The sequence below is a fragment of the Copadichromis virginalis genome, linkage group LG14, assembly GCF_057382275.1.
Source record: "Copadichromis virginalis isolate Kocher_CV1m ecotype Utaka linkage group LG14, C_Virginalis_male_GT1.1, whole genome shotgun sequence".
Lineage (NCBI taxonomy): Eukaryota > Metazoa > Chordata > Actinopteri > Cichliformes > Cichlidae > Copadichromis > Copadichromis virginalis.
The window spans coordinates 18,147,288-18,165,033 of NC_140631.1; the positions used below are offsets into that span (position 1 = coordinate 18,147,288).

At 40.3% G+C, this 17,746-nt stretch overlaps 1 protein-coding gene and 1 long non-coding RNA gene across 5 annotated transcripts in view; both read left to right on the top strand.

Moving 5' to 3' along the window:
* Positions 1-17,746, top strand: part of LOC146693788 (cell adhesion molecule DSCAM-like) — an 86,817-nt gene that overhangs the window by 14,442 nt on the left and 54,629 nt on the right. For 2 of the 4 annotated variants that reach the window (XM_085429693.1, XM_085429692.1), the window contains exons 2-3: positions 13,008-13,325; positions 14,675-14,821. In XM_085429693.1, the coding sequence (XP_085285819.1) occupies positions 13,008-13,325; positions 14,675-14,821 (465 nt within the window). Of the gene's footprint in view, positions 1-3,451; positions 3,536-13,007; positions 13,326-14,674; positions 14,822-17,746 lie in introns of those variants that run through there. The other 2 variants (XR_014914809.1, XM_085429691.1) reach the window with 2 other exon arrangements.
* Positions 3,985-11,644, top strand: LOC146693789 (uncharacterized). The gene is made up of 2 exons (XR_014914808.1): positions 3,985-4,375; positions 4,505-11,644. It is a non-coding gene; the product is annotated as an uncharacterized LOC146693789 (long non-coding RNA).

Genomic DNA, 17,746 nt, shown 5'->3' on the forward strand with positions numbered 1-17,746 from the left:
GTGTCAGGCTGAAAAATAATTAAGCGGCGAGTCAAGGACTTCAGGACCTGTGGAATCAACCATGTATACTAATCTTTATTTCCTTGCATTAACACTGATTCACTGTTTACGTGGCTCTGCTGTGGATGGTAACAGCCTGTCAGCCGATCAGTTATGCTGTGGAAAGGAGCACAGCTATGGCTCATAATAGGTGTTGTTTGCTGTATATACAGTAATTCTGTAGGAATGTTACAGCTTCTCTGAAACAGATCATCAGAAGGTCAAACACTCAATAAACAGATTTTTCTAATAGTTTTTCAGTTATAACATTAAACAGACAATAGATTACAACAGCTCTGCAAGAAATAACTGTATAGTTATGTTTAAATATCTGTGTGGCAGTCTAACAACAGACACACTACCAACCTTTGTCGTCCCATTAAAGCGGATGGCAATAAACAAAGAGCTAATTTTCCCATATCTTACATTCCCAATAAAAACCTTTAAACTTTTACGTGATGTTTTTATGTGTATAATGCACATAAAAAACACTATAGAATGAGGACACAGTATAACACAATACAAAATGGTGCTCTAAGGAATATTTTTATATGGTCAATGGGTTTTTTTTAGTAATAAACTCTCCAAAAATGATCACCTGTCGCTACACACCACTGTTGTGTCTTGCATCTTATTGTTTTATGATGGATAACTTCTGTTCACTCTTCACGCCTCTTTAGTTTTACAAGAAAGCTCTTCTAAGGGGAAAAAATATGTATACATATTGGTTCATAACCAAACAAAAGATGGAGACAGCTGGCATCTAGCTGGTGAACTTAGTGTAGCATTTAGCACGAGTGGGTGGAGACCAAAGCAAAGCTAAAAGGAGAGCCTCTATTGGGCTTTTATGACTCAGAATCACAAACACATCTCCAGATGTAATAAAATGAATGATAATATTATTCCATGTAAGTCAACCGTTTTTGCGCCATGGACCGGTTTATGTCCAACAATATTTTCACTGGCCGGCCTTTAAGGGTTTGTGGATAAATACAAAAAAAGAAAACCAGCACTGCTACCAAAAAAAAAGATTTATTCATAACACTTGGGAAAAGACCCAGGGAAACCGAGTTAATGATAAAAATGATTAAAAAAAAAACCCTGATTAAAAACCGATAAAACCCCAGAAAACCATAAATTTTACACCCAAGCCTCAACTCTCGTGGCCTGGTACCAAACGACTCACGGACCATTACCGGTCCGTGGCCTGGGGGTTGGGGACCGCTGATGTAAGTAATAGTGTGATTTTATATGCATTTATTTATTTTTGGTGATATAGTCGCGTTTGATGTGTTTATATACGTTCTTATATATTCTTACATGCTTATAACGCAATCCAAACACAAACACTTCATACACATACACTTCAGCCCTGTAGAGATTTCTTTATAGCTTTGAAAGTCTTAAAAAATAGTAAATAATGATAGTTTTTAACATTATTGCTCCAATATCTGTCTCATTGCTTTCTAAACCAGTTGCATAAACAGTGGGAATTACAGAAGTGCAACGTGCAAACAAAATACAATTGAGCTAGCTATAGGAAACTGCAAGAATAGCACTCAAAACTATGACAGTAAGCACCAGATTAGTGAATAAAAAGCTTACATTTAAAAGAGGGTAAATATTAAAAAAGTTCTTGTGATAGTTAAGGTTTACATAAAACAGCTTCCCTCATTCCTCCTGTCCCTCTGAAGATCCCGAAAAAAAAAAATCATAGTCAATTATAGATACATATAATGCATTATTGAACTGTGTCATTTATTTCACCTTTTACAGTTGAGCTCATGAAAAATTATGCCAATTACTGATTTCCTCCAGGGCAATGTAGTAAGTGGTTGGACCCTGAGGCCATTTGTTGGGGAATGACTTGCTGCTCTTTGTGAGGTCGAGGGGAGTGATGTACATGCGTCATCACACCATTTTGCGGTCTGGCTCCTGAGTTTAGTCAATTAGGAAAACGAGCAGTGCAGCGATATGCGCACTTTCACCAGAGTCCATTTCTTTGTTAAATTAAATCAATCTCACTCAGCCAGTCTAAATTGAATAGCTCTCACCTACTTTTAAATGTGAAATAGGCGAATATCAAAACAGCCGTGGCATAAATCCTAATCCAATTTCTCTGATGCTCGCGAAGAATAGAAGCTTTTCAAGCAACTGCACACTTCTTTAATCTATCTTCTCTCGAGACATTTTCTATTGTAACATCTTCAAGAGTCAATTAACTTCACTTGAATAATTTGATTGGAAAACTTTGAAGTGTGCTAGCTGTTTGTAACTGGATTTTTTTTTAAATTAAAAAAAAATATTATGTGTATTTTTTAATTTCGTTTAAATAAAATTGACAAACTTTCTTCACTTACTTCCCCAAATCCAATCAATTGAAGTTTACAAAATATGACGTTTTACTACATGCATACACACACACCTCATTCACAACACAAACTGTCTTTAGCATAATCAGCTGTGTATTTTGGATTTCACATGAGGGAAATTCTCTGCTGGATGAAAACGAATCAAAGCAGTATGTTTAAAATATCTTGACACGAGTGATTTTAAAGTGTCCTCTCCTTCTCACTAACCTTGAGCACCATCAGGTGAGGCTGAACCCCCCCTAAAAAAAAAACTACTACCACCACCATCACCTCCGATCTGTATTATCAACAGAGCACTGAGAAGATTGATACTCCCAGTGCCAGCTGGAAAAAGAGAATGAATCAGAATTTAATATGACTTTGATGTATTATTTTCATCTTAGCCGGTGCCACAGACCCATCGAGAACCCGGCGCACAATCCCACAGCGTCTTAAAATATTTAAATTGGCTAAAACTTTTTGATGTTAGAGACTGTACAGGTATATGAAAGTTTCTCTGCTGGGAGCATATATAGTGCACATTGCAGAAATTTTATTTGGACCACCCACTCTTAAAAAGTCAGTCTTTCTATAAACGCATATGTGACATTTACACAATCTGCTTTATATATTGTTGAAGAAACTGTATATGCAATATATATTATAAGATATAAACTATATAATACACTATATTTAACAAATACCTATTTTTTCCACATATCTGAGAAACATAATGAGTTGTGTAAACATCTTATCACCCCTTTAAACAAATGAATCTGCAGAAAATATTTTGCATGTATGCATATGGGCATGTTCTAGGACAGGCAGATAACATATTGCAGACAGGCAGCAAGCAGAGTCACGTATTGTATAAAAAAAGGGACGCAGACATTGATTGATTGGTACTTGCTACTTGTGGGCTGTACTACAGTCTGAGTCACAGCTGACATGTTAAAAACCATAATTACAGCATCAAAAATGTGTTTTCTATAAATATATTATTTTATTGTGTCTTACATTTTTCCTCACAAAGGTGATTAGAGCCCCCTAAAAGCTATAATGCAAGCCATATAAGGCACTTTGCTCCTTTTTGGTAATAAAATTTAGGCTGCATTCTTGCCAACCAGGGAGACCAGGCAGGCATGGTGAGATATTGCAGTGATACCTGTGATATTACAGTCTCAGTAGAAAAAACAGCATTGTTTAATTTGACATAACAATTGATATGATTCTGACCAGTGTGTTTTAATACAGGAAGAATAAACAGCTACCATCCCATTTGTGGGTTTCTAGCTAGCTAAAAAAACAACAAAAAACAACTAACTTTGTTAGCCTAAACATTTTAATCTAGAAGTTTCAAGTACATCTAAAATGAGTGCACTTTTTTGACATAGTTTTTCGCGGGTTTGAATGCTACTAATATCAGTGTTAGCTCGTTTATTTTGTATTTTATTTTAAATTAGCATTAGCCTTTATAGCGCTAATTTAAGCTAACATAAAAGATAAGGTTATTTTCGCCATTTATTCATATCCCTGGGGAAAAAAAACTCTTTCACTTGCTGTCTATTTGCAGAAGCACAGTTTACCCTGAAGAAAATATAATCTGATCAAACATTATTCAGCTTTAAATATTGTTCAGCTTTAAAGTTACTGTGCAACTGTGTAATAAAAATGTGTGCTCACGACTTTGGCCTTGAGAGCGATAAGAAGCGATCGCCTCATCCTGCAGGTGGAAGATATCTGCAAGCGAAAGAGACTAGAACACCCAAGGCCGATTTCCTTTTATGGAGTTGTTTTTCTGCTAATGCAGCACTTTCCTCACAACCCCCTCCTGTAAGTTTTAGAGAATATATACCTATCCTCACAGCAAATCTGAGGAATCTCCTGATGTGAGCTGTGTTGAGAGATTGTCTCTGTCTCAATAAAAGTTCACTGATTCCCCATCTGCTGCAGGTGTCCGGTTGTCTTCATTCTCCGCCAGCCTGGTTAAGTCAATTCCTCCTTAACATCTAAAAGAACCTATTTAATGAAGGAAGACGGTTCACTTTGTGTTTAATATTATTCTATTGCTGTTGTTGTTTTTTTTTATATCCTTCAATTGGCGTCACGAACAGGATCCGCTCCAGGCCAAACTGGAACGGATGGGAGGACATCGGCAGTGGTCTGAGTGAACGGAGTTTGGACAAAAGCTGTGTGCACACAAAAAACAAGGTAAGCAGACCTTTTATTTCTGCTATATTGAACATTATAAAAATACTTAGTGTCCAAACTCCTAGTAATTCATAACCAAAATTGTCTGGCTTACTTAAGGCTTGTTGAGAATCAGACAAGTGAATAAGAGATAAGTGAATAAGAAATAAGTGAATAAGTGAATAAAGATAAGAGTGAACTGAGGTCTGACCACGGTTGCAGCCGACGGGTTGCTCTCCGGTGTCGGATAAATACCTCAGTGCAGGTCTGGGACCTTGAAAGGGTTTATTAGTAACGCCTTTCTAAACAAATTAAAAGGTTAAAGGCCTTGAGAATATTTTTTAGTAATATTCTCTAAACTACAGAAGGGTTAGGAAGGCCCAGAGGACTTTATTAGAAAAGATCCTCTAAAACTTAAAAAGGAGAAGTACTGGTTGGAGTCCAAAGGAGGGGTCCCTTTGATCAATAGGAGAAAACGGATCTCTTCTTAAAACCCCGATGATTTTAGTGTTTTAAATGTTTTGATGTTCTGTTTGATATTGGACACACATAAATACACGCTGAATGCTTGCTGTGGAACACTGGGCAGGACAGTTTGGTTCTCCGTTGTTCACAGATTACACAATTAAAGGAACTAGGTTCCTCTTTTGGTTAAAATAATACACCACACATAGAATTTTTTTTTTTTTTTTACACATTTATTACATACATAAGGAGGGTAATGAGTGACTGCAGGTAATGTATGAAGTGTGAATGAGACGTGTGAACAAGGTGACAACCAACTAGCACCCCTATCAGGAAGCTCTAGGCAAGGTTACCCGCCAGACTCCGGTTTGGTAGAAGCTTGGTAACACCTGAAGGGATATTTCAGTGCTGACTCACCTTTAAAGCAGCGCCCCAGCTGTTAGTGCCTAACAGAGGCAGAAACCCAGCTGGCCCAAATTCTCCTTTAAAATCAATAAATAGAACATAAATTACCGGTGTGTGTAAATAAGTTGTATAAATCTGTTAGATCTGAAACTCCTGCTAAAAAACTTCCTCTCTACAACTCTTTTCTCTTCTCTCCCTCTTTCTCTCAGTTGGGATTCTGTGTGTGTATGTGTGCTGGAGAAATAAAAAAAAAGGAAAAGGGTCTCTCTCTCTGTCTCTGTGAGAGGAAAAAGGTGGGGGCCGAGTGAGCCCGCGGGGCCGAGCGGGTCCGCGGGAGCGAGCGTGTATGCTGTATGAGGAAGAAGGGAGTGAGAGGGAGCGAGTGAAAAGAGTAATCGAGTATTTGGTGATTTTTTATTATTTCAGAGGCACTGGGTAAGAGTTTTGACTTTAGCTGTGAGAGTTGTGAAAAGAGCAGGTTTTTCTTTTGTTGTAGACTGTGAGTAATCGGTGTTTTTCTGCCTATTGTGCTGCGTGGAAGACACAGAAGTGTAGAAATGTTTGTGGTTTATCTTTGTTTGACGTTTTATATAGAGTTGGTTGATTCAGGGTGATTTCTCCCGTTTAAGGGAGGAGTTGCATTGTGGTTATGTTAAAGCTTTGCTGTAGGGGTATGTGTGTGATTTTGTGCTGGCTTCGCATGTTTAAATGGATGCATAGAAGTTTGTCAGTGAGAAATTGTTATGGTGGGGTTTTAAAGTTAGTAAAGAGTCAAACAACGCCCACTGTTTTAAAAAGGCCCAAAACATCATAAAAGACACCTCACATCCTGGCCACTCCCTGTTCGAACTGTTGCCCTAAGGCAGACGGTACAGGGCAATCAGAGCAAGGACTAATAGACTCAAACACAGCTGTTATCCAACTGCAATAACACATCTGAATACTACAAAAATGTCCACCATGCCACTCTTGTGTTAATCTATGCACGGTCTGAAGCATGACGGTGGGAATACTTAGTATTTTAAGTATTCTATCTATTTTATTGATTGAATTTTATTGTTTTTTTTTATATTTGATATTACTAGGGATGATGCAATGATCGGGGACCATTCTTAATGTCGTCGGTCTCATGACAATGACAATAAAGTTTTTGATTTTGATTCTGATTCTGAAATACACCCTCCTCAAGAGTTCAATGATTTAGGCAGTTATGTTTATACAAATACTAAATGTATGTTTAGTGTCTTCATACAGGTGTTTTTTCTTAACCTGGAAGCCTGAGTACGGCAGCAGAAGACAGGCCAAGCTTTGGCTAAAATTCACGGCTGGACACCAGAGTTGTCCTCACCCCTCCCGGTAAAACAAAAAAAGAGAGAATGTAGTTTGAGGCGGGTTTTTCTTGCTGAACTGCTCTGGGTGCTGTGTCCCTGAATCTCACCAGTGTTAACCTCTGGCGGAAGACATGGAGAAAAGGAAAAGATGTTCCTGGTAAATCACTGAAACAAATAAAACCACACACAACCAGAGAAAGATATGAGAAGGGTGAGGAACAGACACATGTGCGTGTTAGAGAAATGCCTCGTTTGAGAAAAAGTTAAAGTAACCCATATACAGACGCACCCATACATGCAATGAAGAAACAGCTTACATACATGTGCACGTACATGCAAGGTTAAAGTAGCGACACTTAACATACACCTGTTTTTAAATGATATAGTTTATACATTACTGACAATTAAACGCTTTGGGTTGCAGGACAACAACGTAACGTCAAAAGACAAAGACACTGGTCTGAGGATTAAGTGAGGACACGACAAATTTAGTGGTTAAAAGGGTCGACTTGGGACATGTTTTTGTTGATTGTTTAAGACAAATGACTACTGAATGATAGGAAATTCCTTTTTAGGTTTCTAAACAGGATCTTAAGAATTTTAACACGTACCTGTGTTGTCCTGTCAACTTGAGGGGTTATGAGTTGATTATATGGTGAAAAAAAAAAAAAAAAAACAAAAACAAAAAAGGGGGGAGACGAGATCTCGTTGTTTCTCCCCTCTCGGGATAACACAGCCAACACAGCACAGCCAACACAACATCATTTTCCTGTTCGCCTGTTTTGTTTTGTTTTTGTTTTTTCTGAGAGCCGAAGCTGACCTGGACTCCTACCCTCCCCTCTACCATCGTTGCCCTCTCCGCGACCATCTTTGACCCTTTGACCCCTGAAGGCCACAGCAGCTGGACTCACAACAACAACTTGAGGATGTCAACAGTGCTGCAAAAGAGTGATCTCATGCAGCAGAGACGGAGAGCACTAAACCTAAAGCCCATTTCACTACACGGGGGAAATTCCCAGGCTGCGTCAGCTGACAGAGCTGTGACGAGACGCGCATTAAGCCCGGAGGAAAAGGGACGGTGAGCAGAAGGATGCTGACCTCTGAGAAGAGCCGAACAGCAGAGCTGCAGAAGGCCGTGGAGCAAAGTAAGGACAACATAAACAGACCCAAAGAGGAGGGGAGGACCCTAGGCCATGCGTCAGGCCGCTGGTTTACCTAAACTACAGAACAGGAAGGTGATGAACACAAACATATACCAACACACGAACACACACTTCTGCATGCGCCTACTTAGAATGAAGGGAAACACACACATGAACACTTATGCACTTGTTGAGGGAGTAAAAACTGATACATACCCATGCACTAAAATCAAAATGTTGATTTAATTTACTAAGAAGTGACACACAATGCTCCAGCTGCTGCAATGAAGAATGCTTTACTGACAAAGGCTCAATGCTGCACACAACAAAGTCAAATACAGAATTTGCTATAATAATAAGCCCAGAGGGCATTTGTGTGGTCTGGGGAGCAGAGTCCGGAGCGGTTTGGTTATGAAAATGATGCCCGTGCGAGATATCTGGGGCTTAAGGCCTCGACTTAATTGTTTACTCTACACTAAAAAGAAAAGAAAACACTCTGAGCAGTGGTGCAGAGTGAAAACGAGGAATTAACAGTGTGAGTTTTATTTCAGAGCGCCACGTCATTGTGATGGAGATTTAATAAAGGAGGAACACACGGACAAAGAAGAAGAGAAGGGGGGGCAGCCCTTGAACGCGATTCCCTGAGGCATTAAAGTTCTGTACTAAATTCTGGTTTCCAGTGTGAGAAAAGTCACGCAGTGCCAGTAGTAGAGCTAGGTTGAGTGATGATTCTAAATTACTGTAAGTAAATCATCGTACACCGTTCAAGTTTCATGATAACGGGGATCTAGACTTTGTTGAACCCTAGGCAATTTGAACAGGTAAAAGTCGAGTGACCAAGTAGCAGTTGAATAAAAGTCATTGAATAAGTGTTGAAATAAACTGGCAGAATTAAGAGAATTAAAACATTTCAAGAGCTCAACTTACTTAATGGTTCAATTTTGTTTCACGAACGCAAAACATATAGGTTTATGAATATGAAAAGGTTGAGGTGGTGTTGATTTGACTCTGTGTAGGTTTAGGTTGGTATTTTTATTGATGGGAAGAATATTCAGTGACAAGTCCTAAGACCCGGGCGTCTGCATTTTGTTTTTGTTATTTTTCATTTTATTTTGTTTTATATTTACTAATTTTTGTTTGTGAATCTTTTCTTTAAGCAGATCTGCACATCGGAAATTACAAGCATTACACGTCGGCGAGAAAATTGTTGTAAGTGAGTTTCTCCGCATTGAAATGGGTTCTGGAGGAAACACTTGTGGGGACAATTAGAAACGAGAGTCCCTGTTTAAAAAAGGATTCAGCGAGGTAATCCAAACTCAAGTTCTTGTTTCTTTTTGAGATGACGTCATTTTGCTGAGTGTGGAAACTAGATGCGATGACAGGTTTCACTATCAGCAAAGAACGGATGAATGGATGAAAGACTGGGAATAAAAACAAACGGACTGACTGGTAAAAGATGACAAGACTTGACCATGACTCAAGGTTAACCACCTCCACCTAGATAGGATAAAAGGGTGGATGAATTTATGTGGGTTTCTTTTACAGGAGTAGAAGGATGACAAAATATTCGAGGATGAGTGAACCTGTAAATGCCATTTTTGTGTCTTGTGTTGCTTACAGAGGTAACTGCGCAGCGTTACCATTTACATTTTCTTCCCTACAGGGTTACAGTTTTAATGTTTTTCTATTACAGGATTTCTGGGCGGATGTATGAAGAAACGGTGTTTATGGGTTAGGAGTTGGGGATGCTATTACACTGTATTCTGGTGAGAGTGTTGGGGGAGACACACCCTGTCTTGAAAACTGTGATTCTTTTACAGGAAATGTTTTATAGCACCTATGGAATGAGGATGCCTGACTACGGTCAATGTGCTGCTAATGTTTGCTTTGCTTTGGTGAGAGGGGTGCAGTAGAAAACGGACAAGTGACATGAAAACAAGTAATAATAACAAATAACAAATTTGGGGACAGTTTGACCTAGAGCCCACTAACTGGCCATTAGGGGCTCTCTCTCTCTCTCTCTCTCTCTCTCTCTCTCTCTCTCTCTCTCTCTCTCTCTCTCTCTCTCTCTCTCTCTCTCTCTCTCTCTCTTGGAATAACATTGCCCAAAGAGTGAATAAAGCAAATTGTGGCAATAATAGTGATTTAATGATTGGAGAAACCTGAACATGATACTTGTCTGTTGAGCTGAATCGTTTATTACTCTTATGATTTTCCGGTGGGACTATGAAGATTTTTTGGTACAGATTGCAGGTTGTTGCTCTTTAACTCCTAGAACACGCCCTTGGCGAGGTGGGGGGAACTGGACCACCTTTCTCTGCCCCATCATCCTCTATTAGAAGACATCCAAGCTAAGTAAACATGTCTTGGCCCTTTCCCCCTGAAATGACAGGCAGGCAAAGATGTTGCGTCTTTGTTTGCTTCCTGGCCCTGGGTCTCATTCCCATTGGCATAATCCTGATCTGTGAAGGGCCCCCGACACTTCTGACACCTTCAAGTTCAAAAGCTTCGCCCCCTTCTGACAGTCCCAATCTGACAAATGTAGCCCCTAGGGTCTTGCCCACCACTTCCTCTCCAGTTTTGCCCACGCCCGATCCATTTAGAAAGAAACGAGACACGGTTACCTCCTCGCCAACGGATGATGAAAACTCTGATCGTGAGGGTGACGAACATTATCGTCTTTCTCTTGTTTAAATGCTTCTAGAATGGTTGTTTCTCTGTGGTGTTTTGTATTAGGCTTGTTATTAATTGTTTCCCTCACCCACTTCCTCTTGAAGGATATATCTGGTTGAACTGTGTCTGGTCGGGTTGTGAGGGTTAAGCGATGTTCTCAGGGTCTCCGGACTTAAGCCTGAGCGAATGTGTACTCCCACCACTGGATATAAATTGTTTTTTTCCACACCCCTTCCTCACGTTTTACCATATTCACTTTTGAATGTCCTTAGCAGTTACCGTTCTGGGTTTATTTTACGATTGATTTATTCTTTCACATTTTCACGTTTATATCTCTCATTATTATAGTATACTCTGCACTCTCCACATTTTTATCATTACTTATGCTTTTTGGTTGCTAGGTTACAGGAACTGTTAATTTTGTGTCACTACCCTGGTTGCACTGACTCGTTGTATCCTTTTGTGCAGGACAGCTGTTACTGCTTTCATCGGGAACCGAGACTGCTTGCAGCCGACCCCTGGGCAGGGTGGTGCCTGGACTCTTTTCTCCTCATCTGCAATGACAGATAAAGACAAATGATAAGACCCGAGGAGTTTTTCGAGCCAGGCTTCGACACGTCTCTGTGTTCCTTTGAATGTTACTTATTTTTGTGTGTTGACCCATTTAAGATGGGTCAAAAGGGGGATTTGAAGAAAATATAATCTGATCAAACATTATTCAGCTTTAAATATTGTTCAGCTTTAAAGTTACTGTGCAACTGTGTAATAAAAATGTGTGCTCACGACTTTGGCCTTGAGAGCGATAAGAAGCGATCGCCTCATCCTGCAGGTGGAAGATATCTGCAAGCGAAAGAGACTAGAACACCCAAGGCCGATTTCCTTTTATGGAGTTGTTTTTCTGCTAATGCAGCACTTTCCTCACAACCCCCTCCTGTAAGTTTTAGAGAATATATACCTATCCTCACAGCAAATCTGAGGAATCTCCTGATGTGAGCTGTGTTGAGAGATTGTCTCTGTCTCAATAAAAGTTCACTGATTCCCCATCTGCTGCAGGTGTCCGGTTGTCTTCATTCTCCGCCAGCCTGGTTAAGTCAATTCCTCCTTAACATCTAAAAGAACCTATTTAATGAAGGAAGACGGTTCACTTTGTGTTTAATATTATTCTATTGCTGTTGTTGTTTTTTTTTATATCCTTCAACCCCTTATAATATAATATTATTTAAATTATTTTGTAAGAAAAAATACATTTATAAGAAAATACTGTAGTGGGGGAGCAATATACAGAACACTGTTTTATCTAAGCTTAATGTAGCAAATATATAGCTTTATAATCTCACAGAAAAATATACTGTCTGTTTGTATTTTGATAAATAGTTATCCTGCCCTGAACTACAGTCAAAACATTTAAATGAAATGTCTGTATAGTTTTTTTTAGTGTAGTGGTGTAGTGTACTTTATATAACATTGAAAATATAGGTCTCTGCCCAACTTTTCAATATATCTGCATATTCCTTTCTCAGGAGAAAGGCTCCAGCAGTGATCCTTACCTCCATAATAATTTTTGTGTGTTGAATTCCTAATCTTCAAATGAGTGTTTTGCATGTGTACATGTGCAGGTCAGTGGAGTGTCTCATTGCTAGTTCAGAGCTACTGGAGCAGAGAAAAGGATGGAAATGTCTGCAATTTGAAACCTTGTTAGGAATTTATGAAGTGCTAAAATGTTTTCTCCCCAGAGAGGGTCCAAGCCAGCTGCCAGTGCCACTGTAAGCCATTTACTGCAGAGCTTTGCCACCAGGCTGAGGCGACAAGGCATACACACACAAATGCTGTATTTTTGCCTGAAATACAAACAAACTGTCTTTTCACAGAACCTCAGATCGTAGACTTCTGCTGCCTTGGCTTCTTCACTCTGAAATCAAACAGCTGTAGATTTATATGCAGCTAATTGAGCCAACATTGACATTTATTACCCTCCTATCCTCTTGAGAATGCTCCTGCACTAACTACATTTAATGCCATTCTCTTTACAGTGATGCCAGTTTAAACCGAAGCATGAACATAATCACGGCCGTGGACCTTATTTCATAATTGATGGGAGTTTATGTTAATTTAATGTTCCCAAAATCCCAGGGATGGGAATACACTGATGAATCTATAACTGCTGATCATGAGCAATGAATAAGCAACACTTGGAGTCAGAGATTTTTAACAAATACTGATTCAATCTTCTTCATCTTAACTAATTTAAATTGATACTTAAATATCAAGAGCTTAATATCAAGAGCTTATTTATCAACTTATGTTAAGGTGGTGCTTTCAGCAATAATTACTGCAAAATTTAAAAATGAAAGACTGATAAATAAAATCAAAACCACAGATTGTGATGTTCTCCTATTTTTTTTCTTTTCCAGTTTTCAGTGAAGACCTACATTCCAGCTTATACTTTGTCAATGCATCTCTGCAAGAGGTAGTATTTGCCAGCACCACAGGGACCTCTGTGCCCTGTCCTGCTGGGGGTGCGCCGCCTGCCTCGCTGCGATGGTATCTGGCTACCGGCGAGGAGATCTACGATGTCCCCGGCATCCGTCACGTTCACCCCAATGGAACCCTCCAGATCTTTAACTTCCTGCCATCCAGCTTTAGCAAGCTGATCCATGACAACACGTACTACTGCACTGCCGAGAACCCTTCTGGCAAGATTAGGAGTCAGGATGTCCACATCAAAGCCGGTGAGTCTCCAGATAAGGGTTTGAAGGACTTGTTGTTATTGTGATGATGGGGGAACTTGCATGAGTATAAATTTAACAGACTGAGTGTACAACACTTGTAGTACTGATAGTGTGTTATTTTTTTGTAGTTTAGTGGTTAAGTCCAGCAAAGGTCCAAAATCTTACAATAATGCTGCTTAAAGGCTTAGAGCAACTAATGATTGATCTGTAGGTATAGATCAGACAGTTGCCAGGCAGAACCCTTGATGGTCCAATCCCAAGTTGTTCTCAGGACATGCAAGGTCACTTCTCTCTTTGGGAAGAAACTTAAGGTAGCGCTTTAGATTAGGAGAAACTGGCCTGATAATGTTGGACTTCAATGCACAGCTTTTGGAACTAGTCTACTGGAGAAGGCTGGACTTTAGTGCAATCTGCTATTGCCCTCAGTGATTGGACAGGGCAGTGTCGGACAGAGGTGGGCATACTTGTATCATCGAAGCGTGCTTGAAAACTGGGGTTCTCCCTAGTGTCAAAAAAAGAGATCCTGACTGTAAAGCACAAAATAACAGCTCTGAGTTTCTGGTAGTTTCTTGGAGTCCCTGAGTAGGGTGATGGAAGTGGCCCAAGTTGGAGACACCATTGTCCTACTGGGGGACTTCAGTGCTCATCTGGGCAATGACAGTAAATCTGAATGATCTGAATCCAGGCACTGTTCTGGCATTGGAATATTTGTCCATAAATAACACCACGTTCACGCATAAGAATGTTAACCAGGACACCCTAGGGCATAGGTCAATGATCAGTTTTGTAACTGTATCAGTAGACTTTTGGCCAAATGTGTTGAACAATCAGGGGAAGAGAGGAGCTCAGCAATAACTAATGGTGAGTGGAGGATGCCAATTAGCCCAGCCATGCCTAAATGTATACTGAGGAGGTGCGTCCCACCTCTAGTAGAACTTCAGCAGCATTCTGACGGAGGCTGGGGGTCTGAATAGCCCATGTTATGCACCTCCGTTGATCTGTTCCTACATAGCTACAAGGAGTTGTGTAAGGTGGTTGATACCTGCTGTGGACTGTGTTCTCTGAAACACAGATAAGATTAGAAGTTCATGCTATAACATGCACCAGTTTTGTAGTTAAATTTTTTTAGGTGAAACTTGTGTCTCTACTTTAAGCTACACTTTCCACTACCCTGGAAAGTGTCCCTTTCTTTGCAATTTTATACCATAGATCTGAACTCTGATGCTTTCTTTGATGGCAGACCCAGTTTGCTTCACCCTAGATGTCTTTAAAAAAATGCATAATAATGTCATTATTTTGCCCTGTAAATGAGACGTGCCTTTTAATTCTGTTTTTTAATTGTTCAATAGTATCACGGGAACCCTACACAGTCAGAGTGGCTGACCAGAAGGCTATGAGAGGGAGTGTAGCCGTGTTCAAGTGCATTATTCCTGCTTCTGTGGAGGCCTACGTCACTGTCGTATCATGGGAGAAAGACACCGTGTCGCTCAGCTCAGGTAGGAGAAAAACTTCAAATATAGAGCTTTTAGCACTCAAAGCCTCCATGTTCACAACATGGTAATAACTGAACTTAATGTGTATATCTGAAGGTAAAAAGCAAACATTGATGCTAAAATGACCGACCACATTTGTAACTTTGTGCAAGGTATGTACTAAAAAAGACTTTTAGTGGCCATGCCGGTAATTTCTGAGAGTTGTGTCCTTTTTTCTTTTTTTTGCTGTTTATGCCCAGTTGCCTTCCACTTTGCTCTGTGCTCTTTGGACGCTGTGTTCTGTTTAGCTGTGAGTCATCTTCTTACCTGTTTACTGGCTGAGTCTGCCATTACTGGGGCTCTGCAGCTCTATACAGCTATGTCCTCTCACTAGCCAGAGGATGTTGATAACTGTCACATTGAATCACTGGGCTTCTCTTTCTTGTACACACTCCACCTCAGCCAACGCCATTTTGAGTCCAGCAAGGGGTAAAGTGGGACAGTTTACATAGCATTACATACCAATGACCTAGTTTACCCTCCTTATTTGAATCCAGTGGCACAGCGGGATAGCGCAACACACCAGAACGTTCTGTAGCTTGAATTTTTACTCAGGTTAAATGGGATGCTTATCTCTTTGATTGCTCCATGTACTGCCCGCTGGCTGATTTTGCTTCATACTGTGGCGTTCAGGGACCTGTAAGTGAGCACTTGATGTCATTTGACTGAAGGCAGAATCTGGGACGGTGTTTTGGTGGCATTTTAAATGTGTGTGCTCAAGCATGAAGATGTGTCTTCTGATCCATGCCAGCGACTTATTTACTCGAGGTTACTCGAGTTACTCGCTGCAAGCTGCTGGTTGAAGACATTGCCTAATGTCACGGAGAGCGAGCAAATACGCAGCATGCAGATATGATTAGGTTCCGCAAATGAAATGAATCATGTAGACAAGACCCAGAGATGATGTTTATCTTAAGTGTGACTGAAAAAACAAAAGCGTCCATGCAAATGAAATACTTTTACGTGTGTTCTCTAGATCAAAAACAAAAGTTTGTTGTCCTGAATTAGAAAATACATGAAGAACGCCTCTCCGTGTATAGACCAGGAGTAGTATTTGTGCCATTTCTGCAAATTAAAATGCAATGTCTGCCAATTATTTTTTCCAAATCAGCTCTGATACAGTCCACAGTGATGTCTGTGCTTTTTACTGCAGGCCAGACGGCCTATAGAATATGCAGTGAAGTTTTGATGGATTATATTGTACACTTGGTGTTCTTTTGAGTTCTTTCACGAGTGTTCAAAAGAACAACGATATCGGATTGTCTGTGTTTACTCCAATAAGTATTGCAGCAGGCGAGTGCTGTCAAAAGCATGAGCACACGGTCAAAATCACTGCTGCTCGGTGATAAATATTTGATGGTAGATTCTGATGCATGAGCGGATTCACCGCGCACTGTTATGGAGAGGGTATGTTTACTCTAGGAGGGTTAGGAGGTGTGTGTGTGTGTTGTGTGCTCGTGTTTGTGCGTGAGCAAAGAACAAGAGAGTGAGTGAGAGACACCATAAGGATACCAACCGGGCTTGACAATGGCAGGGGGATGCAGTCTGGCCCAGCCTAGTTTTCCGACTTTTTTTTTTTCCACAGCCCTTTCCTTTCTTTTATTCAGTTTTACATAAAAGACGATTTAGTCTCAGAGGACACAAAATAAAGCTATCCCACCGCCTCACTGAATTATTAATCTCAGGTTTTTGTTGGGAGCGGTAACATCAAGTGCACTTCTCTACCTTTGCACGGTGCATCAGAATTAGAAGAAAGACACATCTTTTATAAGATATTTCTCTGAATAGAGGCTGAAATAATCAAAATGGTTAAAACATTGTGGCAGATCATGGTGATAAAGACCTGCGGCTCTGAAACATCTAAGCTGATACCAACAATGTACTCGCTGCTTAAATGTTCAGGTGTGAGGTTTTGCCTTTTGAGATCTCTAAGTCGCAGAGAGGAAACTGGCTCAAATCGCAGCTGCTGACATCTGTGGAATATCCAGTGATTCACATTAGGGTCAAAAATAGATGCATAATTACAGACTAGAGCTTGTCTTAATTAATCAGCTGTGATTGAAAAGTTAATTACAATATGAATTACCTTTCAGAACGAGGACTGCTTAGTAGTCATTTGAAGCGGCCTGTTTTCAATGTGAATGAGCATGATGCAAGCTCACCGGGTCCTAATGTTGCCACTAACATACCATTAACCCGTCATGAATTTTAAAATGGATCTCGCAGCACGAGCTTTCAAATGGCCGGCTCCGATCGCCTCCTCGCCGCTTTTGATAAACAATTGACAGAGCTAATACAGAGATGAAAGGGGTAAAAAAATATGAAAGGAAGGAAGGTAGAGTAGGGAGGGGAGGAGTTGAGCTGTGTCCTACTGTGGTCCTGCCAGGATTTTATATGATGGACCTTTATTTGAATGCACGTGTGCGCTCCTGTTGTCTTACTACCTGTGTGCACACATTTATGTAAATGCAGAGCTTTTCTTTTTTTTTTTTACACACCCCAGTGTGTTTGCATGTCAAGTGCCCGTGCTTTTTGAAAAGGGTTAGTGTGTGTCTCTGTGTTTTCTATCTACCTGCCTTTTGTCTCCTATCATTCATGATATGAGGCAGCTTAATCAGCTGGGCGGCCTTGGTTTCAGACAAGAGCTTCTGCAAAACCAGTGCTTAAACGCCGAATGAGCTGCAGAGAACATGTTGTCTCAGAGACCTTGTGCTCGTCTCTAGGATGTTCATAGTTACCTATGTTGTGCAATTTGAGCACAAATTCGCCCTGTGCTTGCATCGTCAGTCGTGAGCTGAAATCTGTCAAGTCGTAGATTAGTTCCTCTTGTGCCTACTGTGTACAGACCAACTTCTTATTGACTGTTCTTGCGCACTATAGATGAAGAGG